This window comes from Lissotriton vulgaris, unplaced genomic scaffold, assembly GCF_964263255.1.
Source record: "Lissotriton vulgaris unplaced genomic scaffold, aLisVul1.2 SCAFFOLD_1139, whole genome shotgun sequence".
NCBI lineage: Eukaryota > Metazoa > Chordata > Amphibia > Caudata > Salamandridae > Lissotriton > Lissotriton vulgaris.
The window spans coordinates 275345-294548 of record NW_028241234.1 but is presented as its reverse complement, the minus strand read 5'-3'; the positions used below and the strand labels follow the sequence as shown (position 1 = coordinate 294548).

The following is a 19204-nucleotide window of genomic DNA, read 5'->3' as shown; positions in this document are numbered from 1 at the left end:
TATGTATCGTGTGGTCTAATCGTATGTCTGTTTGTATAAGGTTATACTCGTTTTTATAAAACTCGTTTGGAGTCCATTTGTGGTGTCACCATGGGGTTGCTGTGGGCATTGTTGCACACACAGAAGACTTGTGCCTTGGAGATAGGCCTGGCTGCTTGTGCCATGCTTCTAAGGGGGTGAGTAGGGCAATCTCAAACAGTGTCCTTACTTGGCCTAGCATTGAGTGGGGAGCCCCGGGTAGAGCACTTGGTGACAGTAGTGCGAGACTGGGACTCCGGCTTCCAACAGTCACCCCTCTAGCAGGCCTTTGCAATCCTGAAGGGAAGGTGCTTGGTTCTAAGTGAGAGGGTGCCCCTGCATGAGCAGGACACCCCTGCAGACTACGGAGTCCATTCTCCTGGTTTGTCAGTGAAGCAGTCATGTACTATATAGAGGGGCACAGTGTAATTATGCGATGACCATCTCGAAAACGGCTGCAACAAATCCTATCATGTTTGGTATCAAACATTTTGGAATCATACCCCCAGTGTTCCCGGTACCAGCCTTCTAGACCTGGAAAGCACAAAATAGTTGCTGCTGACCAGAGAAACGATTCTGCCCTCCTGATGCTGAGCCAAGCTCGAGCAGAAGAAGGCAGAACAATAGGCATCCTGTCACAGAGAGGTGTGACCACCTCCCAGACAGGATTTAGTGTATTGGGGTGGGATGGGTGGGCGTGTAAGAGCCACTCAGTCTGTATGAATGGCACATTTGCTTTGCCCATTCTTAGTCCAGTTCAAACCAGTCCTCGGAGCCGTTGGCTCTCACTGTGGTGCAGAACTGGACAAAGGACATGGGAGTAACCTCCCCCCTGTCCAGGCCCTCCCCTGGGAGGGTCCTCTGAATCTTCCCAATGCTTTCCCAAGGGTATTTAAGGGCTTACCTGGGTGTAGGTCCCTAGATTCATCGTGGGATAAGATTCCGATCGGATACCATTACTCTTCTACTGTCTGGGCAGTCTTTACTTCGCTGGACTTCGTTTGAGCCTGACTTCGTCTCCCTTCTAGTCTGCTGCAACGTCTGTGCCTGTGCATCATACAGGAACCTTTCAAGGTCTACAAAGTATCAAAGACACTTGAAGGAATCTCCCTTGGATTGAAGGAGTCACTCCCCTGCAGTCACAGGCACTGCAACTAAGTTGACCGGTCTGCTGATCCTGAGCTCCTCTGGACTCCAAAGGCTCTGCAACACAAGTGATGGTTTTCCACAGCTCCCAAGGCCTACCCTACACTCTCACCAAGTTTGAGGAAGTATCCCTCCTGGGGGTTGCAATAACCAAACCCCTGTGCACCGTATCAACTTGCAGTTGCAAAGGCTTATTGAATTCTTTCCAAGGAGATCTTCGGGCTTCACGAAGCCCCAACCTCGAACACTTCCAGTAACCACAATCTTCAGCGACATCACATTGTGTGCATCATGGCCTGCATCTTTTGTTTGGTGAGCTGCTTGAAGTCCTCATGTTTCTTATGGGTTTCCCTGATTGCTCATGCCTGCCCTGACTACCCTGCTCTTGGTGAGTCCCCTGGACCTTGCTGGTCCCGACGTTGCTCCTTCTTCGATTCCTGCGTTGGTTGCACTTGCCAAGACTTTTTGGTGTTCCCACCGGACATCGATCCCTCAGCACTCAACATGCTTTGTGGGACAGCTTGTGTACAGCTCCTGCTCCTTCTCAGTGTTGCCTGGTCCTCACAGCTGCAGAGTCAAGGTCCTCGTCCTCCATCCTCTAACACCCGACATCAGACGGCATTCGTCTTCCAAGTCTCCTGGTCACTCCTGAGTGACATAGACTTTGTCCCCTCTGCTTGCAGGTTCCTCTCATCTAGAATCCACATTTGGATTCCACCGGACACTTCCTCCTTCTGCAACAGCGACACTTTCCTAAAGTCCCCCATTGGGTTCTACGGCGGTTTCCAACACTACTTCACACGTATGCACCCGGCTTCCCTGATGTAGGTAACGTGGGTACTAGGGTATTGACGGTTGGGTGGCTCTCCAACCTTTCTTCTTCTATGGAGTTTCTGCAGGGTCCACTGGGAAGGGTCTTTAATCTCTAAAAATCCAACCGCGACTTACACGTAGAATTGAAAGGAGCACGCAGTCGTGTTCCCACACTGCACACGCTCTCCGTGGGGTCCCTATCTACTCACCTTGGGTGGTTCCTTGGGTCTCCAGCACTTCTGCGTCCTCTCGAACCTGTCTTGATCCGAGTTGTGGTTCTTATACCACTTTCTTAGTATGTGGTTTGGTCCTCCCCCCCGGAAGCCCACTGTGTATTTCGTGCAATTTACTGTGTTTCTTTGCTGAAGTATTGTGTGCATTGTGTTTATATCCATGTAGGAGATATTTGAACGTACTAGAGGAATATGTCTCATTACAACGAATGCGTTTTTCACGCATTCCATTACAACACAGTCATTACAACGACCGCATTGTTTCAACACAAGCCATTACATCGCAAGTCGTTACAACCACTTGATGTAGGGGGCGCGCTGGATTTAGGAATAGTATTATTTACTATTCCTACTCCAGTTGTGCAACAGCAGGGAAGGTGTTGGATTTACAATCCAACACCAGTGCACTCCCCTACAGCAAGTCGTTGAAACGGCTTGCGATGTAATGGGTTGCGTTATAACAACGTGGTTGTTGTGGCGACCACATTGAAATGGAATGCGTTGTTTCCCATACTACAGAGTATTATATAATAAATACATATTTTTATAAATACTTGGTGTGGTTCTTTTCAATTAATCTGTACTTTAAAATTGCATTCTGGTAAAACAAGCTGCTTTACATTCATTCTGGATTAAACCTGAAGGCTGCTCTCCACAGCTACCACTTACAGAGCTTTATAAGGTTGTCTGAGACCTCTTAAATCACCATAAGGGTTGTCTGGACTGGTGCAAGGTGCCCACGTTCATTAGTGGACATCATATACCAAGCCAGCTTCTCTCAGGTGATCACATGTGTTCTGGTCGGTGGCTTTAAGTTAATATGAGATTATTAGTGGTGTAAAGTTTTAACCATACCATAGGAAATGGGGGTAGTGCAGGGTTGGATGGTAGGGCGGGCAATGGGCCGGTATCTCAGTTGCAGCTCTGGGCCGTTTTTTTACCCAGCATGTTGGCAGATTTGGGCTGTGTGTGCTGGTCAGATCTCTGAGTTGCAGGTGTGGGCCATTTTTTTGACCAGCGTAGTGGCAGATTTGGGCTGTTTCTTTGCTGTACAGATGCCGCCAGCGGCACAATGGAGGCCTGAGAACCTTTCTGGAGGCGGGTGAGCCTTCATTACCTCCCTTTTACCAACAGGGTGGAGGTGCCATTCCCCGTCTCTCTCTGTGCTGGCCCATTAATGTATGCAGATTGAGTAGGGACAAGGGTCTGAGCAGAAGTGGCCTCACTTATATTCAGGTGTGGGTCGCCATTGTAAACTAATCCGTGCGCAAAGAGTCCTGGCAACATATGCATTTTTCTATCTCAGTGAAGTGAGAAAATATGCCTCTGTTAGAGAACCCCCATCCTTTCTTTTCATATTCAAAACACTGAAGCAGTGTTTTGTGAAAAGGCCCTAATACGCAAATGTGAGCCACTTTTTTTAGGGTGCCAATTTTTGATCCAATCCTACCCTGGGGTAGTGACAGGATATGGCTTGACAGGTTTAAAACTGGGTTTGGAAGGCAGAATGAACAGCAAAGAGGCTAAGTTTGGTGAGCTAGAAAAAGGCGGTGTATGGAAGACTGGGATAGGGGTCCACGTGGAGGTATGCGCTATTCCGTAAGAACTGGTGGAGCAGAAGGATAAAGAAGGGGGTGCAGGGTGGGGAGAAGGCGGGTCTGAATTAATAACGGAATGGTGGAATAGTAAGACAAGTGGGGTTGTAAGGTCTTGTAGAGACGGGTAAGACAGTAAAATTTAAAAGTAGTTAATAGGAAAAATGCGAATGGCGGAGCCATTAGAGCTAAAAGGGGGGTGTTTATTTGTTTGGAATGCGGGTGTGAGGGGTAGAGTTACAGTGAATACAGTGTGTTCGTTTGTAGCGAGGGACATTGCTGTTGTGTAAGGCAGAAGGCCGAGGATGCAGTGTCAGCTTTACCATCACCCCCTAATTAAAAGCGACCTTTATCAAAACCTCAAAAACAAGTCCCTGTGGCCTGTCAACACACAAGCGGTGGGGAGGTGGACGCCGGGGAGGACACCTATTATTTTATTTGAACGTTTATACAACTGTACAAATATTCTAGAGGTACCCAGCCAGTAGAATGTTATTCTGCCCTGCCAGCAGCTTCCTCTCTCTCCCGCCCTCCCCGAGGGGGGGCAACTCGCCCCAGAATTTGTGCATTTCAAGCACTCTGAGCCTGGAACTGCCCAGCGGCTTCTGGGGACGGGGGAGCAGGGCTCGTCTGCAGCTGGAGCCGGAGTCACGCTCAGTGGGGGGTGTTGTGCGCGCTACGCCCATAAATAGGCGCCTGCCACAGCCTGGCCCCGTCAGACTTCAAGCTCTGTCGGCTCGTGCAGGCTCCGTTTCTATCGTTTACTGACTCACAGCTCTTCCCGAGGCCGCAGACCTCTCCAAGGACCCGAAGCGCCATCCCTCGCAGTATCCGCGCGCCGGACAGGGAAACATGCAGGCCACCGTACTGAGCTTGGGGCTGGTCCTTTTCTGCTGCCTGCAGGCCTACGCCGAGGTGTCCGTGCAGCCGGACTTCCAGGATGATAAGGTAATTACTGCTTTAGTGCAACCTACACACTTAGGTTGCTTTGAGTTTTTCTTCCTCAGTGTTCTGTGGATTTTCCAGCCATATCTCGAGACAAACATTACAATATTACAATATTGATGGTACGGCTTGGAGTCGAAATCTAGCTGTAAAGAAGTTTTTTGTCCTCTGGAACTTCATGGAATATTAAAAAAAATTCTGGGCGCTTCTAATTAGAATGAGGCAAAACACGAAAACGAAGTGACTGACAAGCAGCAAAAATATGATTGCTTGGTAATAATGTCAACCGCGATATCATGCATTTTTTGCAATTTCTTACATTTGAAAACCAAAATAAATCTTCTATCCATAGTGACACTTCTGGGTCAGTTTGTCTCAAAACACAAAAGTAACATTTTGTGGAAGTTCTCTGTAGTTAGCTGACGAAAGGGAGATGAAGTCAGCTGCTGAAGACCCCATTGTGGTGGCTGCAGTTTAGCATCTCTGCGGCTCTGTGATGTATACATATGTATATATTTGAGCTACAAATGGGTAAGCCTTTCGTGTTCTAACTGTACCCTCTGAGGACATCTCTGCACAATTATGTGATATATAGGCAACGCATGTGTAAGCCAGCACCTATTTTTTAGTCTGGCCTAGTTATCTCACCAGCCTCATATTTTTCAAATATTTCATAATAAAAATGTGCGAGTACATATATATGTATATATATATATATATATATATATATATATATATATATATATATATATATATATATATATATATATATATATATAATATATATATATTATAGTTAGGTCGGCATAGTTGGGGGTTGCCACATGGCAACCCCTAACTATGCCGACCTAACTATAATAAAAACGGACAAATTCAACATTTTGCTTACACGCACCACAACATACAGCATTGGGCAACAGTTCGCCCACTTCAGCCCTTTGGCTCATTTCGCTGTGAGTACCAGCACTTAGCTCAAATGCACAAACGTAGTCCAATTCTGTACTCTTAATGGTAGACCGATCTTTGCTTTTATTTAACTTACTTTTAATTTGATTTTTGCAACGGTTTATTTTTTTACAAATATTTTTGCAATTGTAGGCACGCCACCTTTACATGAGGTCATTTTAACTTTTTATTATGTTTACACTTGAAAATGTCTGGTAAATGTGCTTGAAGAGAAGAACTAACAAACACATTATAGGTTTGTGGAAAAAAAGAACTATTGGCTTAACCATGCCTGTTTATTTTCCCCCAGTTTTTAAATATTCCTTTACAATGCAAGAGTATTACAGCACGTAACAATCAGTGGTTAATGTATTCGGAGGAAAAAGAGCTGTAATGATGAGAGGTGAGAGAAGGGAGGACTGGCCAGGGTAATGAACCACGGATGAAGATGGTTTATTACAGATTAAGCATGTAGCAGAGGATGTTCTACTGCAGTAAACGATGACGTCAGTAGAGAGGAATAGGTTTGCTTGCACAGGCACAGTCCAGGAGCATCTGGACAGGTACAGGGGTATTCAGTATGGGTGAAAGTCACACCATCTCTCTTACACTCCTTTGGGGAGTCTTCAAGATCAGCCAATCAGAGGTCTTTGGATGTGAACTATAAGTGCCTCCAGCATGCCATGCACTTTGTGGCCAAGGATGAAGACAGGGATGCTGCTGTACACTGGGCTGGCCCTTGTAGGTAAGCGGTGCCGCTTTGTCACAGTTGCTGGCAGGTAAGATGTCTTTACTGTATGGCATAAGACGTGTTTAGCAGCGCATAGAGGTTGCTGCTTTTCTTTGGAGTTGCTGGATTGCCATTCTACTATGTGACAGCAAGTAGTAATAATACTGACCTGTGTAGTAGTGGGTAGCTAACCTGGGAACATGCATAGGCTGCTGCGGTACTGCTTGACACAGGTAGATGGAGTCACCCTGCTAAGGGTTGACCAGAGGATGCTACTTTACCATGTAGACCCAGAGAGGGGATACAGCTATATTGTGGACGTAGGCAGAAGACGTTGCTTTTTATGTGGCCATTACCAGGGCATACAGCTTTTTGTATGCATGCTTTCTTTTTATGAGTTAATGGCAGGTAGGAGAGCATGCTTTACTATAAGTCTTCAGAAATGTGAAACCGCTTTCTATGAGAGCAAGGAACAGACCCTGCTTTGCAATGAGGCAGATGAAGCAGTTTACTTATGGAAGCAGGCTGGGATTCCGCTTTGATGTAGGAGAATGTGAGGGGAGGAGGGTGCAGCTGTTCTGTGAGACCAGGCATGGGTGGAAGATACTGCTTTCTTCTGGGAGCACACAAGGGGATGCTTCCTTAGAGCATCAACTGCAGAAGCCTGTAGCAAGTTTGTCTAAACCTCCAGAAGTAGGACCATGTAAAGCCAGCATTGCAAATACTTCACAGGATGCCTGCAGAGCAGAGAATCAAATGTAAAGGTCTCTGTGTGATTCATAAAGCATACTGGAAGAGAAGTCTGGGATATAGGCAGCGCGTTGTTTCCCACTATAGCCCAAGCTGCTCTCCAGTATTGTACATCGCATCGGATCACTCAACAGGCCGTTGAGAGTCGAAAGAACAGGCGCAGATCACAAGGACGTTAAGGCCCAAAGCTGTGGAACACTGACCCAGACCTCGAAGGCAGAACCCAAACATATGCACTTCAGGAAACTCTTACTGTACTGGAAGGGGTGGTGGCAACTGCCCAGCTGCCACTCCCTACTCACCACTACTAGTCAAAGATGTTTATCATACTTCTGGCACATTCATTTATTTTGAGACACAAAACCGCAGCCTTTAGGAGACAAAAATGCTACATATTTGGCTGGGAAATAATTAAACAACAATATTTATACATTTTCAAAAGAGCTATAACCCCTAATTAGAGTGTGTCTGGTGATTTCCTGAAGGTGTCCTCGAGTTTATAGTCCCTGATAGCTCCTTGCTACCCCTTTGGCTGCCGTGGGGTTTAACCAGCACCCTTCCCCAGACCCTCTTCTAATCAGCAGGTTACTACCAATGCCATGAACCCATCAGCTAAGGTGGACACTTTCAATTTTATATACATTAACTTTAACCTTTCATTGATTTCACCTGGTCCTCTCCTGTATACTGGTCAAGTTAGTGCAACCAGGTGTTTCTCTGGTACTACCCCTCACCTACAATAGTTACAGCAAAGCAACGACAGAAGAACAGCTGGAACTGAATGGGTGGTGAGTGGGTAACTTGAAAGAGCCTTACTGCTTAATGTCACCTTCAGGATCAATAGGACTACGATGTCAGTGCAGGCCATCATCTGCGGACTGCATGGGCGTGGATGGTGGGGCATGGTGACACTATTGTGACCACACCATCTGAGTAAGGAGGGTGGAAATAACTTGGGGATGGTGTTGCCACCCGGCTCAATAGAAGCACCCCCAGCTCAATGACTCCCCTGTGGGGCAGAAAATCCCAATATTTTCAGACTAGCTTTGACTAGATCACAGAATTGGTGGTAGTTGGGGAGGAATATTGTTTAGTGTTCTGGCGTCGTAGACTAGTGGACTCCTGAGGTTTCATGACAGATCTTCTAGTAGGATACATGTTGTCCATTAGTCAATTAGTGCAATGTATTTATTGTTGTATGATGAATTTTATAACAATTTTACATTGAGACACATTTCTTTGCTTATACTGTCAATATTCATCAAAACCTCTCACCTATTGAATTGTGTAGGTTGTCAGGCTGATGTGCAAAGTTTAGAATGTTTTTATTATTTTTAATAATTGAATCATTCAATATTTTGAATGTTTTGTATATTTTTAGATATTTATGACATTATGAATATTTATTGCGGATTTTGCACTCTTGCACTACCAAATATAAGCTGTATATTCATAGGTTCACTGAACATATTCATAGTGTAACTTCTATGTTTATTATGCTTTTCCCACGTGCCATTTGCACTGTCACTTCTTGTTTCTGGATGGTATGGACGAGAAAGACTGGTGATATATATATATATATATATATACTAGCAGCCCGTACAGACGTTGTCTGGTTATGAATTGCTGCCGGCCAGTAGTATATTGTTTTGTAGCATTTCTTATCTGTGACAGGCCTGTGAAACGCTCTGATTCACAGTGCACTGCTGATGCACTTAAGAGTGCGCGTTCAGTAGTGTGTGAATTTGAGTTTCTCTACTTTATTTTTCCTTGCAATATTATATAGCGCAAACTCGACAACATGGCATGAGCACAATTTACATTAAAGTAGAACACATTCATTTGTGGTAGGCACGGGGAGACAAAGCGATTTGCCTGGAATCACAGGATGTTGAGCTGATGCCGAGATTCGAACGTAGCTCCCCAGCTCTAAAGTTCGCAATTCTAGAACTTGTGGCGCAAGGTGTGTCTAAAAGTGTATGTCGGTGCTGGCCATCAATGAGAAAGACCTGTGGATTTTTCAAATCGGTGGTGAAAAAATATGAGTATGTTGCTGGAGATGTGGGCCGCCGTGCCACCAATGTACTTACCGGGAGAGGGTAAACACCCATTATTCCACAACTTTCTTTCCGCATACCATCACTCCGCATACTTTCATTACAAAAGTACCATGACTCGGCAATGCCATTAAAACGCATGGCATTACATTTTATATGCTTTTACCACGCATACATTTACAACGAAATTCGTTGTAAATGCATGAATGGTAAAAGCATGTTTTTTTAAAATGTCTGGATAAGGTAAGTATTGGTATAGGGGTATATGTTTTGGGGTACTGAGGTATATGTTTTGGGGTGTTTGGGTATTTTAAGGGTTCACATATAGTTTTGGGTTATGGGGTACAGGGGTAGTTTTAGGGTTTAGGGATAGGTATGGGTTTTGGGGTACAGGGGTATTTTTAGGGTTCAGGCGTAGGTTTGGGTTTTGGGGTACAGGGGGTATTTTAAAGGTTCAGGGCTAGGTTTGGGTTTTGGGGTACAGGGGTATTTTTAGGGTTCAGGGCAAGGTTTGGGTTTTGGGGAACAGGGGTATTTTAGGGTTCAGGGGTAAGTTTGGGTTTTGGGGTACAGGGTTATTTTTATGGTTCAGGGGTAGGTTTGGGTTTTGGGGTACAGGGGTATTTTTAGGGTTCAGAGGGTAGGTTTGGGGTTTGGGGTACAGGGGCCCTTTAAGGGTTCAGGGCTAGGTTTGGGTTTTGGGGTACAGGGGTATTTTAGGGTTCAGGGGTAGGTTTGAGTTTTGGGGTACAGGGGTATTTTTAGGGTTCAGGGCTAGGTTTGGGATTTGGAGTACAGGGGTATTTATAGGGTTCAGGGCTAGGTTTGGGATACAGGGTTATTTTTATGGTTCAGGGGTAGGTTTGGGTTTTGGGGTACAGGGGTATTTTTAGGGTTCAGGGGGTAGGTTTGGGTTTTGGGGTACAGGGGTCTTTTAAGGGTTCAGGGCTAGCTTTGGGGTTTGGGGTACAGGGGTATTTTAGGGTTCAGGGGTAGGCTTTTTCTTCAGTATTTCCAATTTCTAACACTTGGGTTTTGGAACATTTTATGCATCAGTTTTTGAAAGACTGCTGCCTCTGACGCTAGTCCAAATGGCATCCTCACAAATTTGTAACACCCGAACGGTGTTATGAAGGATGTGAGGTGGCTGCATGTGGGGTGCAATGCTACTTGATGGTATGCCGAGGATAGGTCCATCGTGGAAAACCACTTTATTCCTTTGGTTTTGGTCAGCATCTCGTTAATGTGTGGCAGGGGGAATTTGTCAACCAGTATGTTCTTGTTGAGCTCTCTGAGGTCCACGCACAACCTCACCTTCCCATTGGGTTTTTGTGCCACCAATAAGGGGGATAGCCATTCCGCACTTTCAATGGCCTTTAGTATGCCTCCTTTCTCCAACCTCTCTAGTTCTTCTTGTACTGCTTCTCGGCATCGAAACGGTATGTTTCTGGCCTTGTTGCTCACCGGTTTGGCTCCTTCCTTCAAGTGTATCATATGCGTGAACTTTTGTTAATTTTCCTATCTCCCCACTGAACACTTCCGGATACCCTCTCTTCCATGCCTCTCCCTCGTATCCTTGTTCTGTGTCCGTAAGCATCACCTTCTCCGCTCCTCCCGGATTGAGTTGAATGCCCAGGGCAACTTGGTCTTTTCATCCGAACCCTTTTTCCAACACATACAGCTTACAGTCGTCTTGGCATCCTTTGAATTCAAACAATAAAGGACAATATCCCAACATGGGTATCCTTTGTCCTGTGTAGGTGGCCTGTCTCAAATCCATGGGATGTAGCTCCTTCCTTATTACCTCTTGGAATTCTTCTTCCCATACCTTTCTCTGCACGATCGTGATGGGTGATCCTGAGTCTGCCACTATGTCAATCATCACTCCTCCTATGTTCATTTTGTAGTACCGGTTTGCTGGAACCTTTGCAGTCCACATCCAACACTTGGTCTGCTATGTAGAGAACTTCTTCAAGGTACTGTTCTCCTCCTTGCGCCTCTGCTTCGTCGCCGCTACCTTGGTCGATGTACTTGACTGCTGCTCCTCTGGGTTTTCGCCTGCTGACTTTTTCGTAATGGCCAAATATGCCGCAGAACGCACACTTCGCGCTGAATGCAGGACACACTTTGTCATTGCCCACATGTGATGTACTACCACACCTGTAACAACTTGTCCTCTTCTCCCCACTCGTCTTCTGCGGAACTCCCACATTCTGCTGGTTTCTTTTCGAGTATTAGCTTCTGGGTGGTCCCAATTGTTTGGGTTTGTCCCCTTTGCTGTTCACCATCACTCTGCATACTGTCTGTTTGCTCCCCGTGTCCTTCCTGGCTGCCTCCGAGGCACCTTTTTGACAATTCCGCTTTCTTCACTAAAGCCCATACCACCTTGAGGGGCGCATCTCCATTTACCCACAACTTTTCTTGTACTGCTGTGTTTGACGTATGCATGATGATTTGATCTCTCACCAGTTCATCATGTAGAGCACCAAACTTGCATGTTAAGGCCAATTTTTGTAGCGCTGCGACGTATTCGTCAATAGTCTCGCTGCTCTCCTGCTTCCTCTGGAAGAAATTGAACCGATCTATGGCCACACACACGACGACTGGTCTATAGTGCGCATCTAGATCTTCTATCGCGTGTTGGAATACGTCTGTGTCCGTCGCTTGCCTTGTTATCTTCACTATGTTGTCGTAGACTCTTATACCTTCCGGCCCTAGATTGTGCAGGAGTATCTTCTTCCTCCTTGGGCTGGAGTATTCTGCGTCGCCCTCTTCCTCTAGTGCCGACAAATAATTGAGAAAGTACCTCTTCCAGTCTTTTGGGCAGGAATGGCACCATGCTGGTGAGTAATGTGGAGGGTGTAGCCATCCTTTCGTTGTCCCTCGGCTGAGCTCGGGCTTGCCCGTTGTCACTGGGCGGGCTTCCTGGTGCTTGTCTTTCTTCTCTTCCTCCCTCCTGGGTCTGGCTGCCGTCTTCGCTGTCTGATGCCCCTCTGGCGTCCAGGTTTGCTTCCCGCCTTTTCTCCCTGGTTGGGTTGTGAGCTCTCCCCTGGACCAGTCCGCCCGTTTGGCGCTCTTTGCTTCTGTCGAGTGGTTCAGGTTGCGGTTGCCCCTGGCACCCTCGCGACTGGGAGTGTGGAGCGTCGCCTAGCGCTGTGTGCCCCCTTCTGATGTGCTGCCCGAGGCTTCCTGTTTCTGCTCGCAGCTGGGCTTATGCGTTCCCTGGCGTGCTCCACAGCTACCTTGCCCCCTTGACCGGTGTTTGTCCTCGTAGTTGTGTATTCACTATGGGCTTGAACCTCCGTTTTTCCTTTTTACCTCCTTTTCTTTTTTTCTTGTGGATTCTCGACGTTTGTCAATCCCACTCTCGTCGCCATTTGTGGAAGTGGCCCTCACACCATAAATAACACACTTAGACCGAGGTGTGTTTAGAATACTCTTTATTTCCTCGGAGCGCCGGGGAAAACGCTCTCGCTTTCGTCGGGCTCCGCTGCTATCTAAAATGGCCGCCCTTCCGGTTCCAGTCTCCACCAACCAAGCAACACTAGACCGTCACCACCGATGGTCTAACTGATGCACACATGATACAGTAGCGGGCTCACAATAACCTAGGTTGTCCGTAGCAGCGTCCAAGTGACTGACCAGGAATCTGTCTAGAAAGCACTGCTGCATGCCCTCATTGGACAGACACGGCTGTCACTCACTTTGCCTTTCATGTGGGACTTCCGTAGCTCTGCGAATGTGCGAGTAAAAATTTCCCTAAAGACAATGATAGAGAGCACAAGTATGGCTCAGTGGAACTTGTTGCATCAATGCATTATATTTACTTGCTTACTGGTCAGTTTTGTATTTGATTCTGATTTGAAGTTTTTTTCCAATCAAAACAAACCGCGACAATGGCTCTAATTTTACTTTTAATTATCCACAGATTGTGGGGAAATGGTTCAGCATAGGCCTGGCGTCCAATTCTAGATGGTTCCTGAACAAGAAGGACGCCTTAACCATGTGCACCTCCATCATCACTCAGACTGCAGATGGCGCCCTGGAGGTCTCCTCAACCTACCCCAGGTAACCAAAACACCTTCCAGTGTTAATCTGTGTGTAAGAAGTCAACGTGAAAGCAACTCTGTGAGCTGAGACAACCACAGTCACAAGCCACTAACAAGCATTGGTAAATGCAATATGTTTCGCCTGTTTGATTAATAATAAGCTGTTTTTGTTGTAAATTGTAGCTAGGTGAGCAGTTGTGCAATATAAGTTACTGAAACTTCATTAAAGTGTCATGATTTGTTTATTGAGAAGGGTAATATGTTGTGCTGTTACTCGTTCCTGCTGTGCAACCTGGCTTAAAGTAAGAAAACAAAAAGTGCTCTGACGTGTCCAGTTTTGACTGTGTTATAGCATTTATTTACTTTAAGCCATATTCCACAGCAGCTGAGCTGCTGTGCAACATGTAACATAATATTGAAAAAGCTAATATATATTGAATAGGCGAAATCTATTGGCTTTGGCAATGCCTGGGGTTTAGGGTGGAATATGTAATTATTTTAGTATAGAGATATAAGTAGAAGTTGAAGTGGAAGTTGAAAGGATTTGTTAAGCGCACGTTGACCAGGCGGTTTATTGGTGCTGAGGACAAGTGTAAAAGGAGAACTGCTCACTCACTGAAGGCTTGTGAAAACAGCCAGGTCTTCAGCCTTTTGCAGAACTCCATGTAATGGGCAGTTGTTCTGATAGTAAGAGGTAAAGAATTCCAAAAGGAAGGGGCCAGATAAGAAAAGCTCAGCCCACCATGTTTTTTCGTTTTGAAGCTAGGGATATGCAGGAGGTTTTTGGTGGAGGATCGAAGGTCATGAGTTGCGACATAGGACTTGAGTTTGGCAGATACAAACACATGGGCAGAACCGGCTAAGGCCTTATAGATCAGGCAGCCCACTTTAAACAGAGAACGTTCAGTGAAGGGTAGCCAGTGAAGGGATTTTAGAAGAGGGGTAGTGTGATGATATTTGGGAAGTTTGTAAACTAACCTTGCCGCTTGGTTTTGGATATGTTGGAGACGGCGAAGCTCGTAGGCGGGTATACCGACATACAGAGCATTCGCGTAATCCAAACGCGAAATAACCATGGCTAGCAAGATTAGTTTAAGCGCTTCAATGGAAAAAAAGCGGGAAATTTTGCGTATGATGCGCAAATTAAGAAAACATGAGGACACCACAGCGCTAACTTGGTGATGCATAGAAAGGTCGCTGCTGACCTTAATGCCTAGGCTTTTAACAGTATTAGAGGGAGTGGGGGAAGAACCAAGGGAAGGGGGCCAGAAGATGGAAGACCAGGGACTGGGAGCGCCACCGGTGAGTACCAGCGCGGTCTTTTCTGGGTTGAGCTTAAGATGGTTCGAGCTCATCCAGTCACTGATAAAAGTCATGATAGATTGAAAATTGAGGATAGAAGAAATAGAGGAAGAAATATTAAAGAAAGATCATCGACATAGTTAAATACTGTGACATCCAGTTTGTGAAGGGCCAAGATAAGATGGAGGATATAAAGATTGAAGCGGAGGGGAGAAAGGGAAGAACCCTGGGGGACACCACAAGTGATGGAGCAAGCAGTGGCTGAAAAGCCAGCTAACTGAATGGCCTGCTGACGGTTCTCCAAGAATGAGGAGATACAAGCTAGAGAGGATCCCCGTAGGCCTGCACTCTTGACACGGTTGCCCAAAATAGCGTGGTCGACCATGTCAAATGCAGCCGAGATATCCAGGAGAACCAAGGCCTGAGAAGAGTTAGCATCGGAGCCGCATCTAAGTTCGTCAAGAACAGTGAGTAGGCAGATGTTACCTGCATCTCGATATAATGCTGTAGACTATGTTTTTGGACACAAATGTGTGATAATCATGCATGTTGTCGAAATTATGAACTGATGCCAGCTGGGAGCTCTGGTATCGACTGTAATATTTTGTACATGTAGTCAAATGTGATTCAATAGTGCACATTTGCCGATTTTGTTTTGGGGGCTTACAAATGCAGAAAAACATAATATGAATGACCTGCAGCACGTTAGGAATATTAAAATATATTTCTATGCAATAAAAGGGTGCCATTGGCGTGAAACATGACCCACACTCTGCTCTAAAGCGAGGGAGTACCACTGGCTGCATTATTCCAGCCTGCCCAGGATTAGAATTATGGTACACTAAGCAATATTAGGTCGAAAATGAAAGGACACTTGTTTCACGCACTGTGCACGACCATGTACAGCAGAAAACAGAACAAAGAAGCCTGTGATTGAAGCATTAAAAATGTCTTACTGGATCTGCTGCAAAAATATGTTTTGAACAGGACACACCATTTGGAGTTTACAATTTTTTTTGAGCGAGTGGTTCAGCAAGTCAAGGCTTCCTCACTTTGAATTCTGTGACTTGCAGTCCTTGCATTCCCAAAGAACAACCCGAACTGGATGAGCTCCCACGCAAAGTGGGCATACCCTGTGCGATTCGCCCCATCGAAAGCACCCAAATCTCCCATTTGTTACACTCCCCCCAAAAAGCAAACCAGGCAAGTAAGTGGTCTTCACTGCGTAATCTTTACTTTGTTGACACAGTCAACTCTCGACCATCTTTATTAAAATTTCAACTCAACACACATTGATAAAGGCAATAGGCTTGTGAAATATACAATTAAGCCCAAGGTTGATATATATTGTATTTACATTCTAAATTTCCAGAACCACACTTGATGCGTGTTGCGCCTGCAGACCACAACTAATTATTTTGTGTGTTGCGCCAGCAGGTCACAGCCAATTCTGCACAGCTCCCCTTTGGGATAACTACCCGTCGTCTATCCCCTCGATGCGGCCACAAGAGCACTGCTTCGCGTCTTTCTTGTGCGCCAGCTCCCTCAAAGTTGCTTACCACAAGCGCTGGCATCTCGGGTTGGGCCGGAGAGTCCAGGACCACTAGCAAGTCAGCCCCCTCTCCCGCCAGCTGGAGCCCCATAAGTCCAATTGGTCGCACACTGCTCGTCCTACCAGCGTGTTACCCCAAAGCATTGTGGTCCATGAAGCATCAGCGGGTGCGCCTCTGCCAGAGTCTTGAGCAAAAATCACTGTCGCGTTGGCCATCCCTGGACACGTGTTTCGAGGTTGTTACCTCTCATCAGCAGGGAATAGGCATGTATGTAGGGTCGCTGCGTAGGCTGTGGAAAAATGTTCTCAGGTCCGGTACCGCTCGTGGCAAGCAGGTGCGTAACCATGGGCTCGTCAGCCCCACCGGCTCAAGGGAGCCTGAATATAAACAAAAGTCCAATTGGTCGCACACTGCTCGTCCTACCAGCGTGTTACCCCAAAGCATTGTGGTCCATGAAGTAAGCATCAGCGGGTGCGCCTCTGCCAGAGTCTTGAGCAAAAATCACTGTCGCGTTGGCCATCCCTGGACACGTGTTTCGAGGTTGTTACCTCTCATCAGCAGGGAATAGGCATGTATGTAGGGTCCCTGCGTAGGCTGCCGAAAAATGTTCTCAGGTCCGGTACCGCTCGTGGCACGCAGGTGCTCAAGGGAGCCTGAATATAAACAAAAGTCCAAGGTTGATATATATTGTATTTACATTCTAAATTTCCAGAACCACACTTGATGCGTGTTGCGCCAGCAGGCCACAACTAATTCTTTTGCGTGTTGCGCCAGCAGGTCACAGCCAATTCTGCACAGCTCCCCTTTGGGATAACTACCCGTCGTCTATCCCCTCGATGCGGCCACAAGAGCACTGCTTGGCGATTTTCTTGTGCGCCAGCTCCCTCAAAGTTGCTTACCACAAGCGCTGGCATCTCGGGTAGGGCCGGAGAGTCCAGGACCACTAGCAGGTCAGCCCCCTCTCCCGCCATCTGGAGCCCCATTGACAGCCCGCCCTATTTGTTCCAGGATCAGACAGTCCCCGCCAATCCGGGGCCCCAGCCATTTCTCTTGCCCGGGACCGTGGACCCCGCAACTCCTCCGACAAACCTCTAATCTAAGGGATGGGTGGGTGGGTAACTCGTATGTGGCTCCGATCCACCAGACACTGTGGTGAAGGGACAAAGAGGACTTCCTCCTCTTGACCCCGGCCTTTCATCCCCGTTGTTCTAGGATGGTCGCCAGCTCACCTTGGAGACGCCCCTCCGACCTTCCCTGTCTCCTGGCGATGCCCCCTCTTCCCCCTTGACCCTCCGGACCGGAAGTTGTTGACTCCCGCCCGAGGTGCCACTAAGGGCCCCCAGCCCCTAGGCATGGGGGCGGGTGGAGCTGTCATGAACTTGAGAATATTGCCAATGCTGCATAAGAGTGCCTATATGAGCAGTCTGGAACTGGAAGCAAGAGCCACCACGACGTGCATTGGCTCTTCATTGCACCAGAGCAGTGTCAAATGGACACCAAAGGAAAAGGCCGTTAGAAGCGAAAAAGTGCACAACACATAAACAAACCCTCTGAAATCTAAACATTATCCCAGGACCAGATAATGTCTGCTGCGGATTCAAGCAACATATTGTGGGAGACGGGGGTGGGGTGCCCCATTCAAGCAACATGTTGTGGGAATGTGTATTTTAAATGTAAATTGTGTGAATCTTCTAAATAAAATTAATCATATGAGTAAAATTTGTTTTTGATACTGTTTAGGATAGATGAAGAAAATAAATGAAACTTAGGTGCTTGGACATTTCACTGCAGGCAAGGCTAAGTGATATGTAAGAGGAGCAAGGCAGAGTGGTCACAGCGTAGTAAATAATGCTAATCTTATGGCTTTGTTTTGGCTTCAAACAAGGACAACAACGGATTATCATTACAATTGAAGTGTAATTATGATAAATAAAGGTTGAGTACCTCTCTCGGTTTGCGAATGTCATTGGTTGAAAGCAAATGGTAAACAAAAACAATTGTTTTGATTTGTTACTCGAATGTAAGGATTTTAATTTTATTGCAGCCGTATTGTTCGTGAGACTGTCTTATCCAGATGGAGCAGGAAAGATTTGTATTAAGAGGTAAACGTAGTGCATTGATCTTTTCTTTCTTATACTTGCTCATACATTTTAGGGCTGACCGGTGTGAGACCAGAAGCATGACATTCATTAAGACGGAGCAGCCTGGCCGTTTCCGCGCCACCAGTCCACGTAAGTGTCCGCGTGAGAATGGAGAGTGTGACACACGCTCAATAGAATTCGGTTCCTGGTGCACCAGCGGGGCCCACTGTGCTCTGACTGGTATGAGATACCAACAGTATTGTATGGTATCTCAAGGTGAAGTTTATGAATAAGGCGCTATGGGGCATATGTACAAGCACCTACCGCCACCACAACGTCACTATTACCGACGTTGTCGTGGCAATAGGAGCTGCGCCTTATTTACAATAATCTTGTATCGTGGCTTAACACTGCCTTGTAAATAAGGCTCCCTTTCACGCTATTTTAGTGTAAAAGGGGTGGGAGTTGGTTTAGCATTGGGCGTTCCACCGCAAAACCCATTTATTTTTATGCTGCCCCTTATGTACAAGGTTGACTCATATAGGAGGCAGTGCCAAAACTAAGACCAGGTAAATCCTGGTCTTAAGTTGGCGAAATGAGGAGAAATGCATTTCACTTCTTGTTTTTGCTTTTGCCATGTGTGCTGCCTTGTGCAGCACACATGGAAAACGCAAATTGCCATGGGTTGCATATGTACAGAAAGGTGTCTCTTCCTGTACATAAACAATCTTTAAAGAAAGATGCAATTTTGTCACTTTTATGTGTGCTGCATGAAGCAGCACACATGAAAGTGAATGAATGGCATTTTAAGATTGTTTATGTGCAGGAAGGGGCACCTTCCCACACATAAACAAACCTCCCCTGCATGCAGACACCCTGCACTATGGTGCAAGGGTGCCTGCATTGGTGCTAAGTTGCTAAACTTAGCACAGTCGCAGGGGGAAACACAAGGCTGCACCACAATCTTGTATATATGGTGCAGACTTG

At 46.4% G+C, this 19204-nt stretch overlaps 1 protein-coding gene across 1 annotated transcript in view; it reads left to right on the top strand.

Moving 5' to 3' along the window:
- Nucleotides 1-4358: 4358 nt before the first annotated feature.
- Nucleotides 4359-19204, top strand: part of LOC147672009 (lipocalin-like) — a 37635-nt gene continuing 22789 nt past the window's right edge. Inside the window, exons 1-3 of the mRNA XM_086948056.1 lie at nucleotides 4359-4753; nucleotides 13161-13300; nucleotides 18291-18367. Coding sequence (XP_086804182.1) covers nucleotides 4658-4753; nucleotides 13161-13300; nucleotides 18291-18367 — 313 coding nt within the window. The 5' untranslated portion in view covers nucleotides 4359-4657. The remainder of the gene's footprint in view (nucleotides 4754-13160; nucleotides 13301-18290; nucleotides 18368-19204) is intronic.